This window comes from Felis catus, chromosome A2, assembly GCF_018350175.1.
Source record: "Felis catus isolate Fca126 chromosome A2, F.catus_Fca126_mat1.0, whole genome shotgun sequence".
Taxonomy (NCBI): Eukaryota; Metazoa; Chordata; class Mammalia; order Carnivora; family Felidae; genus Felis; species Felis catus.
In genome coordinates this window covers 5,958,415-5,973,673 of record NC_058369.1, presented here as the reverse complement: position 1 = coordinate 5,973,673, position 15,259 = coordinate 5,958,415, and the positions used below count along the sequence as shown (strand labels likewise).

The following is a 15,259-nucleotide window of genomic DNA, read 5'->3' as shown; positions in this document are numbered from 1 at the left end:
GTGATCCCGTGCGGGCCCGGGAGTAGGCAGGGCGTATGGCACAGCCTGCCTGACCCTGACTTCCTGGGACTGGACACCTCGAGATGCCTGCAAAATGTGAGCCTCTTCCTGGCAACTGAGAGCAGAGACGAGCTGCTTTCCGGAAACCAGGACTGCAGATGGGGACATTTTCCCGGCACCCACCGTGCCAGTTAAGCCGCGAGGATGACAGGCTGAGGGACATTAACACCAAAGCCCATCTACCGCACTGTCCAGACGCTGGGCTCACATTCCGGGGCGGGAAGATGAGGGAACGTCTTAAAATGTCCCAGGTGGGTCTGGCCTGGAACTCTCTGGCCATGACCCTGGCCCTGTGGTCGAGGTCAGGGGTCATGCCGCTGGACTCCTAAGGCCGCTACAGTGACCCGAGCCCTACCCCGTCCCTCCCGCCGGTCCTTAGCCACCCCCGAGTTTGCTGAAATAGAAAGGGCTCCCCACGGGTGCCTAATTATGGGGAGGAGGCAGCAATTAGGCATAACAGCGATCCTAATGAAACACTGTCCCGTAAGAGAAAGGCAGTCCTGAGGGAGCGTGGGTGCCAGAGAACAGGCCGGGCGGGGAACAGCGAAAACGAGGCTGAGGACACATAGCAAGAGCTACTCCCAGCAACAGCGGCCGCGGAAAGAACCAAGGTTGCGCATGCGCAGCAAAGGCAAAGCGCGGGATTGCGTCTACCCCTCTGCACGCAGGCGCGCCGCTCTCCCCGCCTGCCGCGGTCCGCAGAACCGTGAATGGATTTCAACGCAGTGCCTCTCGAGAAAGGGCTCCGAGTCCGCGCATGCGCATCACGATGAGCGGCTTTGCACGTTGCCCGACGCGAACTCTAGGTGGCGTCATCTCTCCGGCCGGGAAGAAGCACGCATGCGCGGAGGTTAGCACGAGGGACGGGCGAGTGCGCGCCGCGGACATGCGCCGTGCAGGGAGAGACGGCGGCTCGGCGGGGTCATCCAAGCGCAGGCGCAGTGCGGTGTTTGTCTGCCGGACTGACGGGCGGCCGGGCGGTGCGCGGCGGCGGCGGGGAAGATGGCGGCGTCCTCCCTGGAGCAGAAGCTGTCCCGCCTGGAAGCAAAGCTGAAGCAGGAGAACCGCGAGGCCCGGCGGAGGATCGACCTCAACCTGGATATCAGCCCCCAGCGGCCCAGGCCCAGTAAGCACGGCGGCGTGGGGGAGGGGGCGGGCGGGCGGGGCGCGCGCCGCGGGAAGCCCCGCCCCCGCCGTCAGGCCCCGCCCTCGCTTCCGGGGCGCTCTTGCTCCTCCTTCTCTCCACCCTATACCCCCTGCTGTCGGCTCGCGGGGAGAGGGTCACGGTGACCCAGGGGGGCGTGGGGCCGGCGGGCTCCCGGGAGGCCCTCCCCCCAGCCTAGGGGGATCCCCCTTACGGGGCCTATGAGCCTAGTCACCCGGCCCTAGGGCAAGGCCTCCCCATCTGATGACCCGCCCCCTCACCGTGATCCTCGGAGCCCGTGTCATCGTCACCTACTCTAGGAGCCGGGCTCCCCTTAATCCGAGCGACTGTGACCACATCCAGATCCCCCGCAAACATGTGCACGTCCCTTCCGACCAGATGATTTCACGCCTGCCATCTCAGTGACTGGCAGGGGGCCCCTTCTCCCAACCTCTGCACCTGGGTCCTTGTCATATGGTTCAGTGGATGGTCCACTCGCATTCATACACGCACACCTGGCCCGGCTGACACCTGAGATTATTTGACCACATATAACCCCCTATTCCTCTGACCTCCTTTTCTGTGACTGTGTCTGGTGATCCCTTTTTACTAGGCTGGGACCTTGTCCTTCGGCCTCGCAGACCCCCTCCCGCACACACCCTACCCACATACACCAGGCCCCCTCCTACTTCATCTTGGCGACTGTCTGGCCTCTCCGAAAATACACACCCAGCTTCCAGCCTGGCAACGTTGTCACCTGGACTCAAGTGACTTCCTGCACACCCACATTCACCTGGCCTAGGGATACCTGAGGCCAGTGTGGTGCTATCCCAGCCCGTGTACACCTCACTTCTGATCCCACCGTCTCTGTGACTACCTGCCTGGCGTCTTATTGTTTGGAGTCAAAAGCTGCCCCTCCCCGGCACTCAACACCTGGCCAGGGATTGCCATGACACTACCACTGTCTAGTCTCTTTGTTTTGTCCCACAGAACCCCTTCCCCAAATCTCTCAGCTGGAGGGCATGAGGCCTTCACCCTCTCCCCAGACCTGATGAGGAGCACCTTGCTCTCTTGAGCTAACACCTGACCCTCCTTTGTGATTCTTCCGCGATTCATGTAGCTTATGCAGCTCCCTGTGGGGTCATCCTGATAGGAGGGGGACATGCGCCCACATCGGGGTATTCCAGTCTCTCCCTGCTCATCCAGCCTGACCTTCACAGCCTGAGTGCCCCCACCAACCCTGTGTGCAGTCCACTCCTCCCTTCCTCTTCTGACCTGGGGTAGTGTGGGCTCCTCCCTGGGCAGATACCCTCCCGACACCGGAGGGTCCCTGCTGGGGTCTGCGATGCTGCCTCCCGCAGCCCCAGCTTGGATGAGACAGGGCTGGGCATGGGGCCTGCGGTGCCTTACGGGGTGGCTGTCCCAGGTGCAGAGTGTGGTACGGTGAGGCCCGTGGTGGGCAGGCCCCCGAGGAGCCCCCTCCAGGCGTCTGTGTCTGTGTCAGCTCCATCCCATCCTCCTGGTCCTCCCATCTCTGTGGTTTCTACCCGTCTCTGCACTTTGGTGCCTCGCGCCTCCCCCTCTTCCTTGTTATGATTTGATTTCTTTTCTTTTGGACAAATCAGTTGTTTCTGTTGTGATTTATCGTGGTGTTGTTTTTTTTCTTCCTTTTCCCCATCCAGTTATTGTGATCACTCTAAGCCCTGCTCCTGCCCCGTCCCAACGAGCAGGTACCAGCCTTTTTATCATTGCCGCTTGGACATCTGCACCATTGACCTAACCGCTGCCCCGGCCGCAGAATGCCCTCCCCCATCGCCCCATGCTGTGTGTGCGGTGTGTGTGTGCGTGCCCGCGCCTGTCACTCTTACTCTCTGTCCTTCCACCCGATCCGTGATCAGTGATGTTCGGCCCACTTGGCCTCTTCTGTGTTCTCTCACCTTCCGCTCCTCCCTTCCTGGTGAGCTCAGGTTTGGACTCCCCTGAAGAGGAAATGGGCTCCTTCACCGGCCAGGAGTCTGCCACCCGTGAGAGATCACGTGTGTGTGTGTGTGTGTGTGTGTGTGTGTGTGTGTGTGTGCGCGCGCGCGCACGTGAGGGAAAGAGGGAAAGCGGGGCCAAGGCCATCGGGCTACATCTGTTGGTCCGTTCCGACAGTACGGCGAACATGTATTGCCTGCCACGTTCCGTGTCTGTTTTAGGTGCTAGGGACACGGCGGCAGACAGAATATGGACCAAGGCCCCTTCCTTCTGCGGCTGACGCTCCCTGACAGGGAGCATCCTCCTGGTCTGGGAGAAGTGGAGAAAGCGGTGATGCCTTGCAGAAAAGGCAGAGTAGAGCTGGGTTGGGGTTCTGCAGCGGGGGCCCAGTTGGGGAAGCCTCTGGAGAAGCTGCGATCTGAGCGCAGTCTCATGGGAGGTGGGGAGCATGTGAAGGAAGGTAGAGAAGGCAGCCAGCTGAGGCCTGAGTGCAGTTGCCGGTGGGTCTGGGAGCAGACGCGTGTGGGGTGTGTGTGTGTGTGTGTGTGTGTGTGTGTGTGTGTGTGCGCGCGCGTGCACGTGCGTGCACGTGTTGGGCTGGCAGCCTAGTACATCTGTGGCTCCTGTTGGCCATGTGCTTTCATGCCCTCTCTTGTTCTGTCTCATTCTCTCTTTCTCTCTCTTTCAGCCTCTTGCTCTCACTGTGCCCTCCTGACCTGCCGCGTGGCCTGTCCCCACCTCTGTGACCTCTGTTTTCAGGGCCTTTGTGTATCTGCCCCTTTCCCCCCACCTTAGTCACCCCACACTGGCCCCACTCAAATCTCCACCATGCTTCAGTCTGAAGGACCCCAGGAAGCGTCTGCACCCCCCTGAGAAGTACAGAGAGGGTAGGGTGTGGTCCTCACCCCACACACCTGACAGTGTAGGGCAGAAAGGGGGCCCAGATATCCTCCAGGGGGTGAGAGCCTGGCAGTGTCTCCAGAGAGCCCAGGTACAGGGACAGCATGGGGGGCCCTCGAGTGTCCCTGAGGTGGTTGGGCCAGGGAGGGAGGGATGAGGATTCTGCCTCTGGCCATGGCCGTGTAATGAAGCAGGGGATTACAAAGCAAGGGGCTGGAACAGCAGGGAGGGGGCCCAGGAGGTCAGGCCCCCAGGCCAGTGCAGGCTGATGGGCACTGGTCCCCCGGGCCTTTCCTTTGCTCTTACCAGCCCTTAGCAAGACCCGCATCCCATTTTCAATTGTAGGCAAGGGTCACATGCCTGCCCCCTCACTCTAGATGTGGTCAGGGTCCCAGGCTGGCAAGGCAGGGAAAGTGCCCACATGCCAGCAATTCAGGCATATTTGTCTCTGTACGTTGGTCACTGGGCCCACATCACCAGGTGCTTACAGAACTGGAGGAGGAAGGGGTGGGCCGTGGCAGGAGGTGTAGGTGGGGTGCGGGGGGGAGGCCAGGGGCAGAGCGGCAGGCCCCAGGCCTCCTGGCCGTTCTCCACGAAACGTCCTCTTCTGGCCCCTTAGCTCGTGGAGCCAGTGCCCTACCCAGCTAGGGACCCCTTCTGGAGCACTTCCAGGGACTCTGGGGGCATGAGGGTTGAGTGGAGGGTCATGTGTCTTCTCCAGGGACCACACCGGTCTCTGCTCCTCGACCCTATTGCCAGCCCAGCCAGGGAGGATTCTAGCCACTCCGAGAACCTCCTGTCCTGTCCCGGGCCCCTGTCTGGCCTGTCTCTGCAGCGCCCCCTCTGGGCAGCTGGGCTCCAAGTCTTGGCTCCCATTTGTCTGTCTGTCTCCTGCCCTCCCGATCCCCGAATGCCGCCTGCCCATCCTGGGGTGACCGCTGCCTGCCCGCTGCCTGCCTGCCTGCCTGTAGCATGCCCAAGCTGTCCGCATGCAGGCTGCTGAGAAGAACCAAACCCCACTGCCTGGCCCGTGCCCCACCTCCCGTCCCACCAGCCCTTGGAGGGGCTGTGCCGCCCGGAGCCCCTCACCCAAAGGACACAGGCCCAGCCTGGGGTCCTGCCCCCGCCCGTTGGCCCCAGCTTTGTAGGCCGAGCTGGGAGGCTCAGAAACGAGCCTGCTGGCTAGAGGATGGCCCTCCCTGACCCTGGAACAGAATGTGCGGCAAGGCAGCTGGAAGCTTGCGTCCCTCGCTCATTGTCTCCCTGGGGTGGTCTGCTTGATTCTTATTGGGCAGCCACGTGCAGTGCTCCCAACAGGGCCAGAGCCCAGGCTGATCCTGGCGGGCGTTCCTTCCTCACGTGGTCCGGAGCGTGGGCACCGTGGCCCTGGGCCTGCTCCTGGGCAGAGGTGGGGCAGAAAGGGACACATAAGGAAGACTGCCTGGCTGAAGGGTGCCGTCAGCCTCTGGGCCTTGATCCTGTGTCAGCATAGACTTGGGGACAATCCCTCAGCCTCTGGGGACCACCCCTCCCTGCCAGCCCACTCCATCTTCTTCCAGGTCAGGGGGGCAGGAGAAGGCACCCTGAGAGTGGTTGGGGGTGGGAGGGAGACCTTAGCTCCTCCAGCCCATGTCTGTGTTGGCCTACCTGATGCCAGGGAGGGGAAGACCGGAGTCCCCCGAAGACCCCACAGTGCCAGCTAACCCCTCTCACCCCTGGCTCTCACCCCCCCCCTCCCCAGCCCTGCAGCTCCCGCTGGCCAATGATGGGGGCAGCCGCTCACCGTCCTCCGAGAGCTCCCCACAGCACCCCACACCCCCTGCCCGGCCCCGCCACATGCTGGGGCTTCCGTCAACCTTGTTCACACCCCGCAGCATGGAGAGGTGAGCTGTCGGATGGGGCCAGCTGGCCAGTGCGGGGGTCAGGAGGTCAGTGTGGGGAGGCCGCTTTGCCCGCCCCAGGGAGGAGGGGGGTGAAATCTGTGGGGAACCCCTGTGTGACGGGGACTGGGGTGGCCTCAGTTTGGTTGGGACCCTCCTCCACCGGGACCTCCTCCCTGTTCCCTCAGCATCGAAATTGACCAGAAGCTACAGGAGATCATGAAGCAGACGGGCTACCTAACCATCGGGGGCCAGGTACCACCTCGCCCTGACCCCTGGGGGGGGCGGGCAGGACACGTGGTGGGGCTAGGTCTTTGTCGGGGGCAGGCGGGGACCCGGCAGAGCCTCCAGCTCTGGCTGTCCTCGACAGCGGTACCAGGCAGAAATCCACGATCTGGAGAACCTGGGCGAGATGGGCAGCGGCACTTGCGGCCAGGTGTGGAAGATGCGCTTCAGGAAGACGGGCCATGTCATTGCCGTCAAGGTGAGCCCCGCCCCCGTCCCCAGCGGGCGCCCCGCCCCGAGACCGGGCACTAAGGCTCCCCGGCCGTCCCGTGCAGCAAATGCGGCGCTCGGGGAACAAGGAGGAGAACAAGCGGATCCTCATGGACCTGGATGTGGTCCTCAAGAGCCATGACTGCCCCTACATCGTGCAGTGCTTCGGGACCTTCATCACTAATGTGAGTCCAGGCCTCTGGTGTTCCCCAGGTGGGCTCTGGTGGGCTCCCCAGGTGTCCTTGCTGATCTCCGGGTGTGCCCCCTGCTGCTGGTCTGTGTGGGGTGGGCCGGAGGGTGCGGCTGCCCCCCGAGCCGGCACGTGCCGCCCCCACAGACGGATGTTTTCATCGCCATGGAGCTCATGGGCACGTGCGCCGAGAAGCTCAAGAAGCGGGTGCAGGGCCCCATTCCCGAGCGGATCCTGGGCAAGATGACGGTGGCGGTGAGCAGCCCGACAGGGGTGCGGCCGGGCGGGTGGCCCCTGGGCCCCCATCCTCCCATCACGGGTGCCCTCCGCTGTCCTCGCCGCAGATCGTGAAGGCGCTGTACTACCTGAAGGAGAAGCACGGCGTGATCCACCGTGACGTCAAGCCCTCCAACATCCTGCTGGACGAGCGGGGCCAGATCAAGCTCTGCGACTTCGGCATCAGCGGCCGTCTCGTCGATTCCAAGGCCAAGACGCGCAGCGCGGGCTGTGCCGCCTACATGGCAGTGAGTGGGGGGTCCGGCGGCGCCCCGGCGGGCGAGCGTGGGGATCTGGGCGGCACGCCTGCCGCGGCCCTGGGGGTACATCGTCCCCTTCTCCCACCGGCAGCCTGAGCGCATAGACCCTCCGGACCCCACCAAGCCAGACTACGACATCCGGGCCGATGTGTGGAGCCTTGGCATCTCCTTGGTGAGTTGCGGGGCCCCTGCCAGCGTCTTCTTGGGATACAGACGAGGGCGGTAAGGGAGGGCGGGGACCAGTCCTCGGCCCACCCAGCCCGCCTGCTTCTCTCCTAGGTGGAGCTGGCGACGGGACAGTTTCCCTACAAGAACTGCAAGACAGACTTTGAGGTCCTCACCAAAGTCCTGCAGGAAGAGCCCCCGCTCTTGCCCGGTCACATGGGCTTCTCGGGGGACTTTCAGTCCTTCGTCAAAGACTGGTGAGGAGGCCCCCTCCCCCCCCCCCCCCCCCCCCAGTGCTGTGCTCTGGGAGGCAGGGCGGGGTCAGGTGTGGCCCTGCGCTCAGAACAGCCAGGGAGATTTGGGGCTGGCGGGGGGTGGGGGCAGCTGTGGGCGAGAAGGCTGCAGTCGGGGCGGGGATGTGGGCGGCAGCTGGAACCCGAGGCCCGAGTTGGCCCTGTGGGCCACTGGCAGGATGGCCCTCGGGCTTGGCCACAGGAGGTTGTGAACAAGCCGATGTGCCCCGGGGCCTAGGGGTCTGTGTGTCCCGCGGCGACAAGCAGAATGATGCCCGCGTGGTGTCCCCATTTGATCGTCGTGCGGGAGAGCCCCGGTCCACCTCTCCCGTGGGCCCCTCCCAGCCCAGGTGGGGCTTCCGCCGCAGGTGGGATTTGTGCAGGCCCTGGGTCCTCTGGCTTCTCAGCCAGCGCACAGGGCTGTGAACACAGCAGCCGCTTCCCTCCAGATTCTGAAGACCGCTGTCTCAGAGGGAGGACAGTTGTGTCCCCGGGACAGCCAGGCCCCGCTTCCCAAGCTCTGATTTCTGTTTCGTCCCTCTTCTCTGTTAGCCTTACTAAGGATCACAGGAAGAGACCAAAGTATAATAAGCTACTTGTGAGTATCTGGGGCCCCTGCCTCCCCCCCCCCCCCCCGACCCCATCTGGACATCCAGGGGCCTGTTTCCCCGCTGGGGCTCCTCCCTGGTCCTAAGCCCTACCCCTCGGGCCCACAGGAACACAGTTTCATCAAGCGCTACGAGATGCTGGAGGTAGACGTGGCATCCTGGTTCAAGGATGTCATGGCGAAGACCGAGTCACCGAGGACTAGCGGAGTCCTGAGCCAGCACCACCTGCCCTTCTTCAGGTAGCCACGTGGTGGCGGCCAGCCCCACCGGGGGCCGGGGGCATGGCCACAGGCCCCCCCTTCCCCACCTGGCCACCCAGCTGCCCGCCAGGGGAGACCTGGGATCTGGATGGCTGCTGAGGGCTGAGGACAGAAAGTAGGGGGCGCCGACCCACCCCCGACTCCCTGCCCACCAGCTGTGGACAGACGGGCTCGCCAGGCCCCAGCCCTTCCCGTCCCGGGGTCAGCCGGCCGTGCGCGTCCCCCTGACAGACACTGTGAACGGAAGACAGCAGGCCACGAGCAGACTCGCTATTTATTCAGTCGTAACCTCTGGGCTGGGGCGGCCCCCAGGGCCCGGGAGAGAGCCGCCCGTCCTGCCCCTTCCCTCCCCACCCCACCCGCTGTGTGTTGTCCCCTCTGCCTCCCCTCTGCGAACACGTTCCTTGTGTCTGTCCCCTCTCTCTCATCCCTTGTCTACCTCTCTGGCTTTCCCCACCTCCTTCCCTGCCTCTGCCTCTCTCCTGGCCCAGATTTGGGCTCTGCCACCCCCAGGGGTGAGGGGGGGGACCCCTGGGTCCACTTAGGTCTCCAGCAACGGCGAGTCGGTCGGCTGGTGTCTTCGCCCCAGGAAGGCGGGCTGGGCGTTATGACTACAGCTGGACCTGGGCTGGTCTTTCTCTCTCTCTCTCTCTCTCTCTCTTTCTCTCTCTCTCTGTCTTTCTCTGTCTCTCTTTGATCTCAGGGGGTCCTTTTTGGAGTTTATTGTATTTTATTGTACTTGGTGGGGTGTTTGGGGGGTGGGGGGAGAAGAGCTTGTTCTCACGGGGTTTGTCGGTACCTTCAGAAACTTTTACCAAAGTCATGTTTAGCTGCTTGCGGTGGAGCCCCTGACCGCCTGTGGGCACGGGCGTCTGGGGCTGGGGGCCAAGCCCCAAAGGTGGGCTCTGGGGGCGTTCCTCCTCCCTCGGGGCCAGCCCTCGGGGCTGGAGACTGGCCACAGCTTGGGGGGTGAGTTGAGGACCTCAGGGGGCATGGAGGGAGCCCAAGGGGCCGCGGCCACACAGGGTGGCCTTCAGGGAAGGCGGGCACAGGGCACGCCGAGGGCAGCAGGCGCTGCCGCGGCAGGGAGGTGGTGGAAGGAGTCGGTGGCAGAAGCGGGGCCGTGGAGCCCCGGGGAGGCAGGGATTGAGGGTGCAAGTGGTGAGCGTGGGGGTTCGAGGACGTGTGACGGGACAGAGGTGGGGCTGGCTGAGGGCTGGGCGTGTGCAGGCAGTCACGCCCTCGTAGTGCCCCTGAGCGCCCCTCGACCCCCCCAGAGCTGGCCAGTCCGCCCGAGCCCTGTGCAGCAGCCGGAATGGGAGGGGGTGTGTTTCCTTTTTGTTGGTGATGCATGCAAACCAAGTGGACGACGAAACAAAACAAAACAAAATGAAAAAAAACAAAAAACCCACCAACACCAAAGGTGAGGAACTTGGCCGGATGTAGCTGAAGCAGTCTAGACCTAGGCATCCCTGTATTCTCTTGTTCCTGTCCATACTCACGAAATGCCGCATGTTTAAAAGTACGCAAGTTCTCTGCTCTTTGCCCCCCCTCCCCGGGAGGGGAACGGCCACCTTCTCCCGCCCCGGTCTCCTTTGTGAGGGGATGGGCGCAGGGTGGGGGGCCAACAGGCCTGGTCCCCCATGCTCCCTCGCCTGGCCCGGCCAGGGGGGCCTTTGTGGGTAGCCGGAAGGTTCCATGGCTGGTCCCAGGGCCAGCGCAGGCCCTAGGCCGGCCACCTGGATTTACTTTTATTTAACTATTTTCTGTTTTGTGAGTGTGTCTGCCCACCCCTGCCCTCCTTCAGTGTTAAGTGGGAGTTCTGGGGGAACCTCTTCCCCTCTGCCTCTTTCCTGGCCTGCCCTCCGTCACCGGTCACCAGCCCTCCCTCTTGACCAGGCAGAGGGTGGAGCGGGCGGGCAGGGGCCTGGGGTGGCCCACAGCCCCCTTCTCTGGTCGCCAGTATTCCCCTGTCCCTTTTTAAAATGAAATGCCCTCGTTTGTAAATCCTTAGACGCTTGAGAATAAAACCCCTCCCTTTTCTTCCATCGTGTCTCTGTGTGTCTAGAGCTCGGCAGGGCCGGGCGGGAGGGGGCTGTGAGCCCTGAGCTGGGGGGCCGCGGGCGTAGTGCCTTCCTCTGCGTGGAGGGGAGACTGGAGCCGGGCCAGGGCCTGGTAGGGCGGTGTTTGTAGTGAGCTGCCCGATGCCGAGCGACCGGGGTGAGGGACCTCCCCCCCCCCCCCAACCCCGATGGCCACAGGTTGGCCAGAGAGGAGCCCTTAATCCCCGGCAGGCCTTGGGTGCTGGCTCTGATGTACACCCTTCAGTCCACCGCCCCCGCGCCCTGCCTCCTGGGGTGGCCGCTCAGCCAAGGACAGGGCTGCCTGCCTACCTGCCAGGCCTGGGTGCCGCCCGCCGGCGCCTCGGCTGCTGGGGCACACCTGACTGCCAGTCCAGCATGCCAGGTGCCGCACTCCTGCTCCTGGCCCTGCTCTCGGGGGTCTCCACCTTACCCAGGGGGCCACCTGGTACGTAGAGGCTGGGGACGGGGCCTGTCGCGCTGCCATCCCTGTGCTGCCCTTTCTCATCCCTGCCTGGGGGAGCGGGTGGGGTCTGCCTCTGTGTCCAGATGCTCCTGGACCCCCGACTTCTTCAGAGTCCCTGGCAGTTAGGCTAAGGCCGATGGCTGTAGGGGAGGAGCGTTCAAATGCGTTTAGGAAACGGGGGTGGGGGGGGGGTGTCCTGAATGAGAACACTTGACAAGGATGCCGGCCGAGTGCCTCCCCAAGGCAGAGGGCGCGCGTGTCTGTGTGTCCCCACCCTTTGCTACTGCTGCTCTCGGTGAGGAACCTGGACGAATGGAGAAGCCAGAGACCCCCGCAGCCTGGCTGAGCTTCAGCTGTGCCAAAGGGCAAGGGGACAGCACCCTCCCTACTGGTCACAGTACCCTTGGAAAGGAAGGGGTGGGGCCAGCACCCTCCCTGAAAGCTGCTGCCCCCACAGAGCAGCCTGGGCCCCTGGGGTTGTTGACCGCCCCCCCCCCCATCAGGCACCCCTCAACTTCCCAGCCAGGGATTCCCTGGCCCGCTCTGGGTGGAGAAATCGAGGCCTGGGAAGGGGGTCTCCTGCAGAGGCGAGTGGCTTTGCGCCCAGCCTTGGTTGCTGGACTGTGGACAGCCCCTGGGTCTTCAGGGGACACACAGCGACTCTGCCAGCAGTGAGCCAGGAGCGGGGCGTGGGTGCACCCCTCACGGAAACAGCACCCGTTTTCCCAACGAGGCGGCAGAGGCGGGGAGGTTGGGTCACTCGCCTGGAGGGTCTAAGGGAGAGCGCGGCCTCGTCCTTCGGGCTGCCCTTTCTCCCCGCCAGCGCCCCCATTCCCGGCGGCGCCCGGGCCCTGGCTGCGCCGACCCCTTTTCAGCCTGGAGCTGTCCGACGCGGAGGACGCCTTCCCGCGCCGCGCGGGGCCGCTCGAGATCCCGGCCGACAGCCGCGTGTTCGTGCAGGTGTGGACGCGGGGCGCGCCGGGGAGGGGGGGGGGCGGGCCTGATGCGGGGCGGCGGGTGCTGATGGCGACCCCGCCTCCTAGGCAGCCCTGGCCCGTCCCTCTCCGCGCTGGGACCTCGTCCTGCACCGCTGCTCAGTGACACCGTCCTCCCGGCCGGCCCCGGGGCCCGCCCTGGCGCTGCTGCGCGGGGGCTGCCCCGCCGACTCCTCGGTCGTCTTCCCGCCGCCGCCGCCGCCGCCGCCGCTCCCGGGTGCTGCCCGTCCCGCGCGCTTCAGCTTCAGCTTCCGCCTGCGCCCGGTCTTCAACGCCTCGGTGCAGTTCCTGCACTGCCAGCTGAGTCGCTGCCGCCGCCTCCAGGGAGCCCGCCGGACGCCCGCGCCTCTGACGCTGCCCCCGCCCTCGCTGGTGCGCGGGCACCCGGTCGGGAATCTGGGCGCCTGGGCCAGTCGAGGGTTGGGCATGGACCCTCTGGCCTCTAAAGGAGGAGCCCCTCGGAGTTTGTGGATCTAGGGGGCCGACGCTATGGAGCCTGGAGACAAGGGCCCCTCGGGGCTGGGGATAGTCACTGGGTCTCTCAGTCTGGTGGCTGGGCACAAGGACCGAGAGGGGGGCCTGTGGGTCTCTGCACAAGGGTTCCTCAGCGGGCGCGGGAGGAGCACTGGGCTTGCTCTGGGAGGGGCTGGGTGGCTGTATGCAGAAGGCGGCTAAGGGGCCAAATTTCTGGTTATCCAATGTTCTCAGAGAATCGGGTCGTGTGACTTTGAGGGGCTGAAATTTGGAGTCCTCAGGCCGGGTGGCTGGCTGCTTGTACATCTTGGGCGCTGGGCTCGGGGACCTCTCAGGGGGTCGGGTTTCCAGGGGCTTATTGGTGCGCCTCCCGGTTGCAACAGAGAGCTGGACACTTAGATCTCTTGGGGGCCCTGGGGGCCCTGGGGACAGGCCCCTGAACCCTGGGGCCTGACATCCCCATCCCTTGCCTCCTCCTGCCCACAGTGTCTGCCTCGGGATGAGGCGTGCGCGGGCTCCGGCAGCGGCAGCGGCGAGAGCCCGGGTGCCGACAGCCCCCACCTGCACACGCTGACGCAGCCCATCGTGGTCACGGTGCCGCGGCCACCCCCCAGTGAGCGCGCAGTTCTCCTCCGCACGGGTCCTTGGGGTCGGGGGAGGGGGGTGGGAAGGACAGCTGGGGCCCGAGCCCAGTCTCCGTGTTGTGTTCCCCACAGGGCCGTCCAAGGGCGTCCCCGGCCGAGCCGTGCGCCCCGAGCCGCCTGCGCCGGCCCCGGCGGCCCTGGAGCCCGCGCCGGTGGTGGCGCTGGTGGTGGCGGCCTTCGTGCTGGGCGCCGCGCTGGCTGCCGGCCTCGGCCTCGTCTGTGCGCGTTCAGGTAGCATCCTCCGCCGGGGCCCGCAGCCTATTCCAGCGAGTCGGGACCCCGGGGCTCCGCGACCCAGCGGGTGGGGCCGGACCAGCCCTAGACCCGCCTCCGCTACGCCCGCAGCAGCCCCCAGGGGGCGCTCTTGGCCCGACCCAATGAGCGGCAACCCCTACCGCTCTGGAGCCTGCCTCTCCTTTCCAGCACCCCCAGCCCCCGGCGCCCTCCCGAGAGACTCGGCCGGCGGCCCCCAGCCCAGGAGGCCCCAGTGAGGTAGGTAAATTTGGCGACGGGGGTAGGGGGAGGCTGTAACGTGGGGCCAGCTGGAAGAGGGGGGTGCTGAGAATGACTCTTCATAGGCTTTCCCTTGTGCCAGGGAGTGTTCTGAAGGCTTCACGCCTATTAACTTCATTCATCCTGGCAACAACTTCCAGGTAGCTCCTATCATAAACCCCATATTAGAAATGAGAAACATGAGACACTCTCTGAAGTTGTCGAAGGTCACAAAATTGGGTGGAGCTGGATTCAAACTCAGGCACTGGGTCACCCACGGCCAACTTCGGGCCCTGTGTCACAAAAGGGGTCCTCAAACCTCGGACAGACCCAACACCCGCCCTCACTCCGGCACACAGATCGATGGAGGAGGCCGATGATCAGCTGGGAAGGGGGTGTCCTCTACTTCGTTCGGCCTGGGTAGCCTCTCCCCAGGGCTGGCACACCCCCAGCGGGGTCCTGAGACACACCAGCCACGCCTCGAACCAGGTCCGCCAGGACTGGATCGGCCGAGGTCGACCTCTGACCCGATGGGACCGCCATCCCAGCGTCCTGCACCCTCCCGCCTCCGACCCGCTGCTCCGCACACCCTCCCACCTGGGCTCAAAATAAACATCTGGTCTGACCTGCTGAGTTTGAAGTCTGCGTGTGCGCTTGGCGCAGGTGTAGGGGGCAGGAAGCAGAGGCCTCGGGACCAGGACTTAGGGGGGTCTGGGCTGAAAGAGGTCCAGGCTGATACCCTTATGTACGTGTGCCAGGGGAGATTCAAGTGTTGTCCTAAACAGAAAGGGATACCCAACCCCACCTGCTTAAGTTTTAAGTAAGCCCCGCCTCCTTCCTCAACCCCTGCGCCTGCCCACCTGCCTCGTGCGATCTTCCCAAAGCCAGGCCGTCTCCGCTCTCCACCCCCACCACTTGGACCCTGTTCTCGCCAGGGCGTCGACCTCTGGCCTCTGCTCCAGGCTACTCTCCGCCTAGTCCAGAGCTCTTTAAAAAAAAATTTTTTTATGTTTATTTTGAGACAGAGCGTGGGCGGGGGAGGGGAAGGGAGAGAGAGGCACACAGAATCCTCAGCAGGCTCCAGGCTGTGAGCTGTCAGCACAGAGCCCAAGGCGAGGCTTGAACTCACTAATCGTGAGATCATGACCTGAGCCGAAATCCGACCGCTTAACCGACTGAGCCACCCAGGCACCCCTCCTCTCCCCCTACTCTAGAGCTCTTAAATAAACGTCTCCTGTCCCAGTTCTTCCCTTCCCTTGAGCGGGATACTACCTCATTTTACAAATGGGTAAACTGAGGTTCGGCTCGGCCAAATCACTTGCTCTAGGTCACCAGGGCTGGCCGACCCCACAGCCCAGGTTCTTGGCTACCACTGGACAAGCTGCCTTCCGGCCAGGGTCCACCCCTTTTGGAGAAGCAAAGCACACAGTAGGAGCTCCTAGACTTAGTCCAGGAATGGAAGGGACGGCACGAGATCTACGGTCTCGGCTCCAGTTCCCGAAGGAGATAAAATGCAGGCGGGGAGGGCGGGTGTGTCTCATTCGCCCCCGCCACAGTTCTCAGGCGGGTCCCTCCAGCCTCTCCCACCCAGATGGTTGC

At 64.3% G+C, this 15,259-nt stretch overlaps 2 protein-coding genes across 4 annotated transcripts; both read left to right on the top strand.

Moving 5' to 3' along the window:
* The first annotated feature begins 973 nt into the window (after positions 1-973).
* MAP2K7 (mitogen-activated protein kinase kinase 7) lies at positions 974-10,554 on the top strand. Of its 3 annotated transcripts, XM_011288743.4 has the most exons (12): positions 977-1,186; positions 2,887-2,934; positions 5,823-5,964; positions 6,150-6,216; positions 6,332-6,445; positions 6,522-6,641; positions 6,794-6,901; positions 6,991-7,170; positions 7,274-7,354; positions 7,462-7,604; positions 8,193-8,238; positions 8,357-10,554. In XM_011288743.4, exons 1-12 carry the CDS (start codon positions 1,063-1,065, stop codon positions 8,489-8,491), a joined length of 1,308 nt encoding a protein of 435 aa, XP_011287045.1. In that variant the 5' UTR covers positions 977-1,062; the 3' UTR covers positions 8,492-10,554. The 3 variants fall into 3 exon arrangements, with proteins under 3 accessions (XP_019672415.1, XP_011287045.1, XP_011287047.1); XM_019816856.3 differs by lacking the exon at positions 6,794-6,901 and having other exon boundaries at positions 974-1,186; XM_011288745.4 differs by lacking the exon at positions 2,887-2,934 and having other exon boundaries at positions 979-1,186.
* A 158-nt stretch (positions 10,555-10,712) lies between these two features.
* Positions 10,713-14,272, top strand: TGFBR3L (transforming growth factor beta receptor 3 like). The gene is given in 10 exon segments (XM_045042113.1): positions 10,713-10,728; positions 10,837-11,037; positions 11,356-11,866; positions 11,868-12,015; positions 12,099-12,422; positions 13,011-13,137; positions 13,241-13,399; positions 13,514-13,655; positions 13,764-13,821; positions 14,096-14,272. Coding segments are annotated over 10 exon segments (1,863 nt in total).
* The last annotated feature ends 987 nt before the right edge of the window (positions 14,273-15,259 follow it).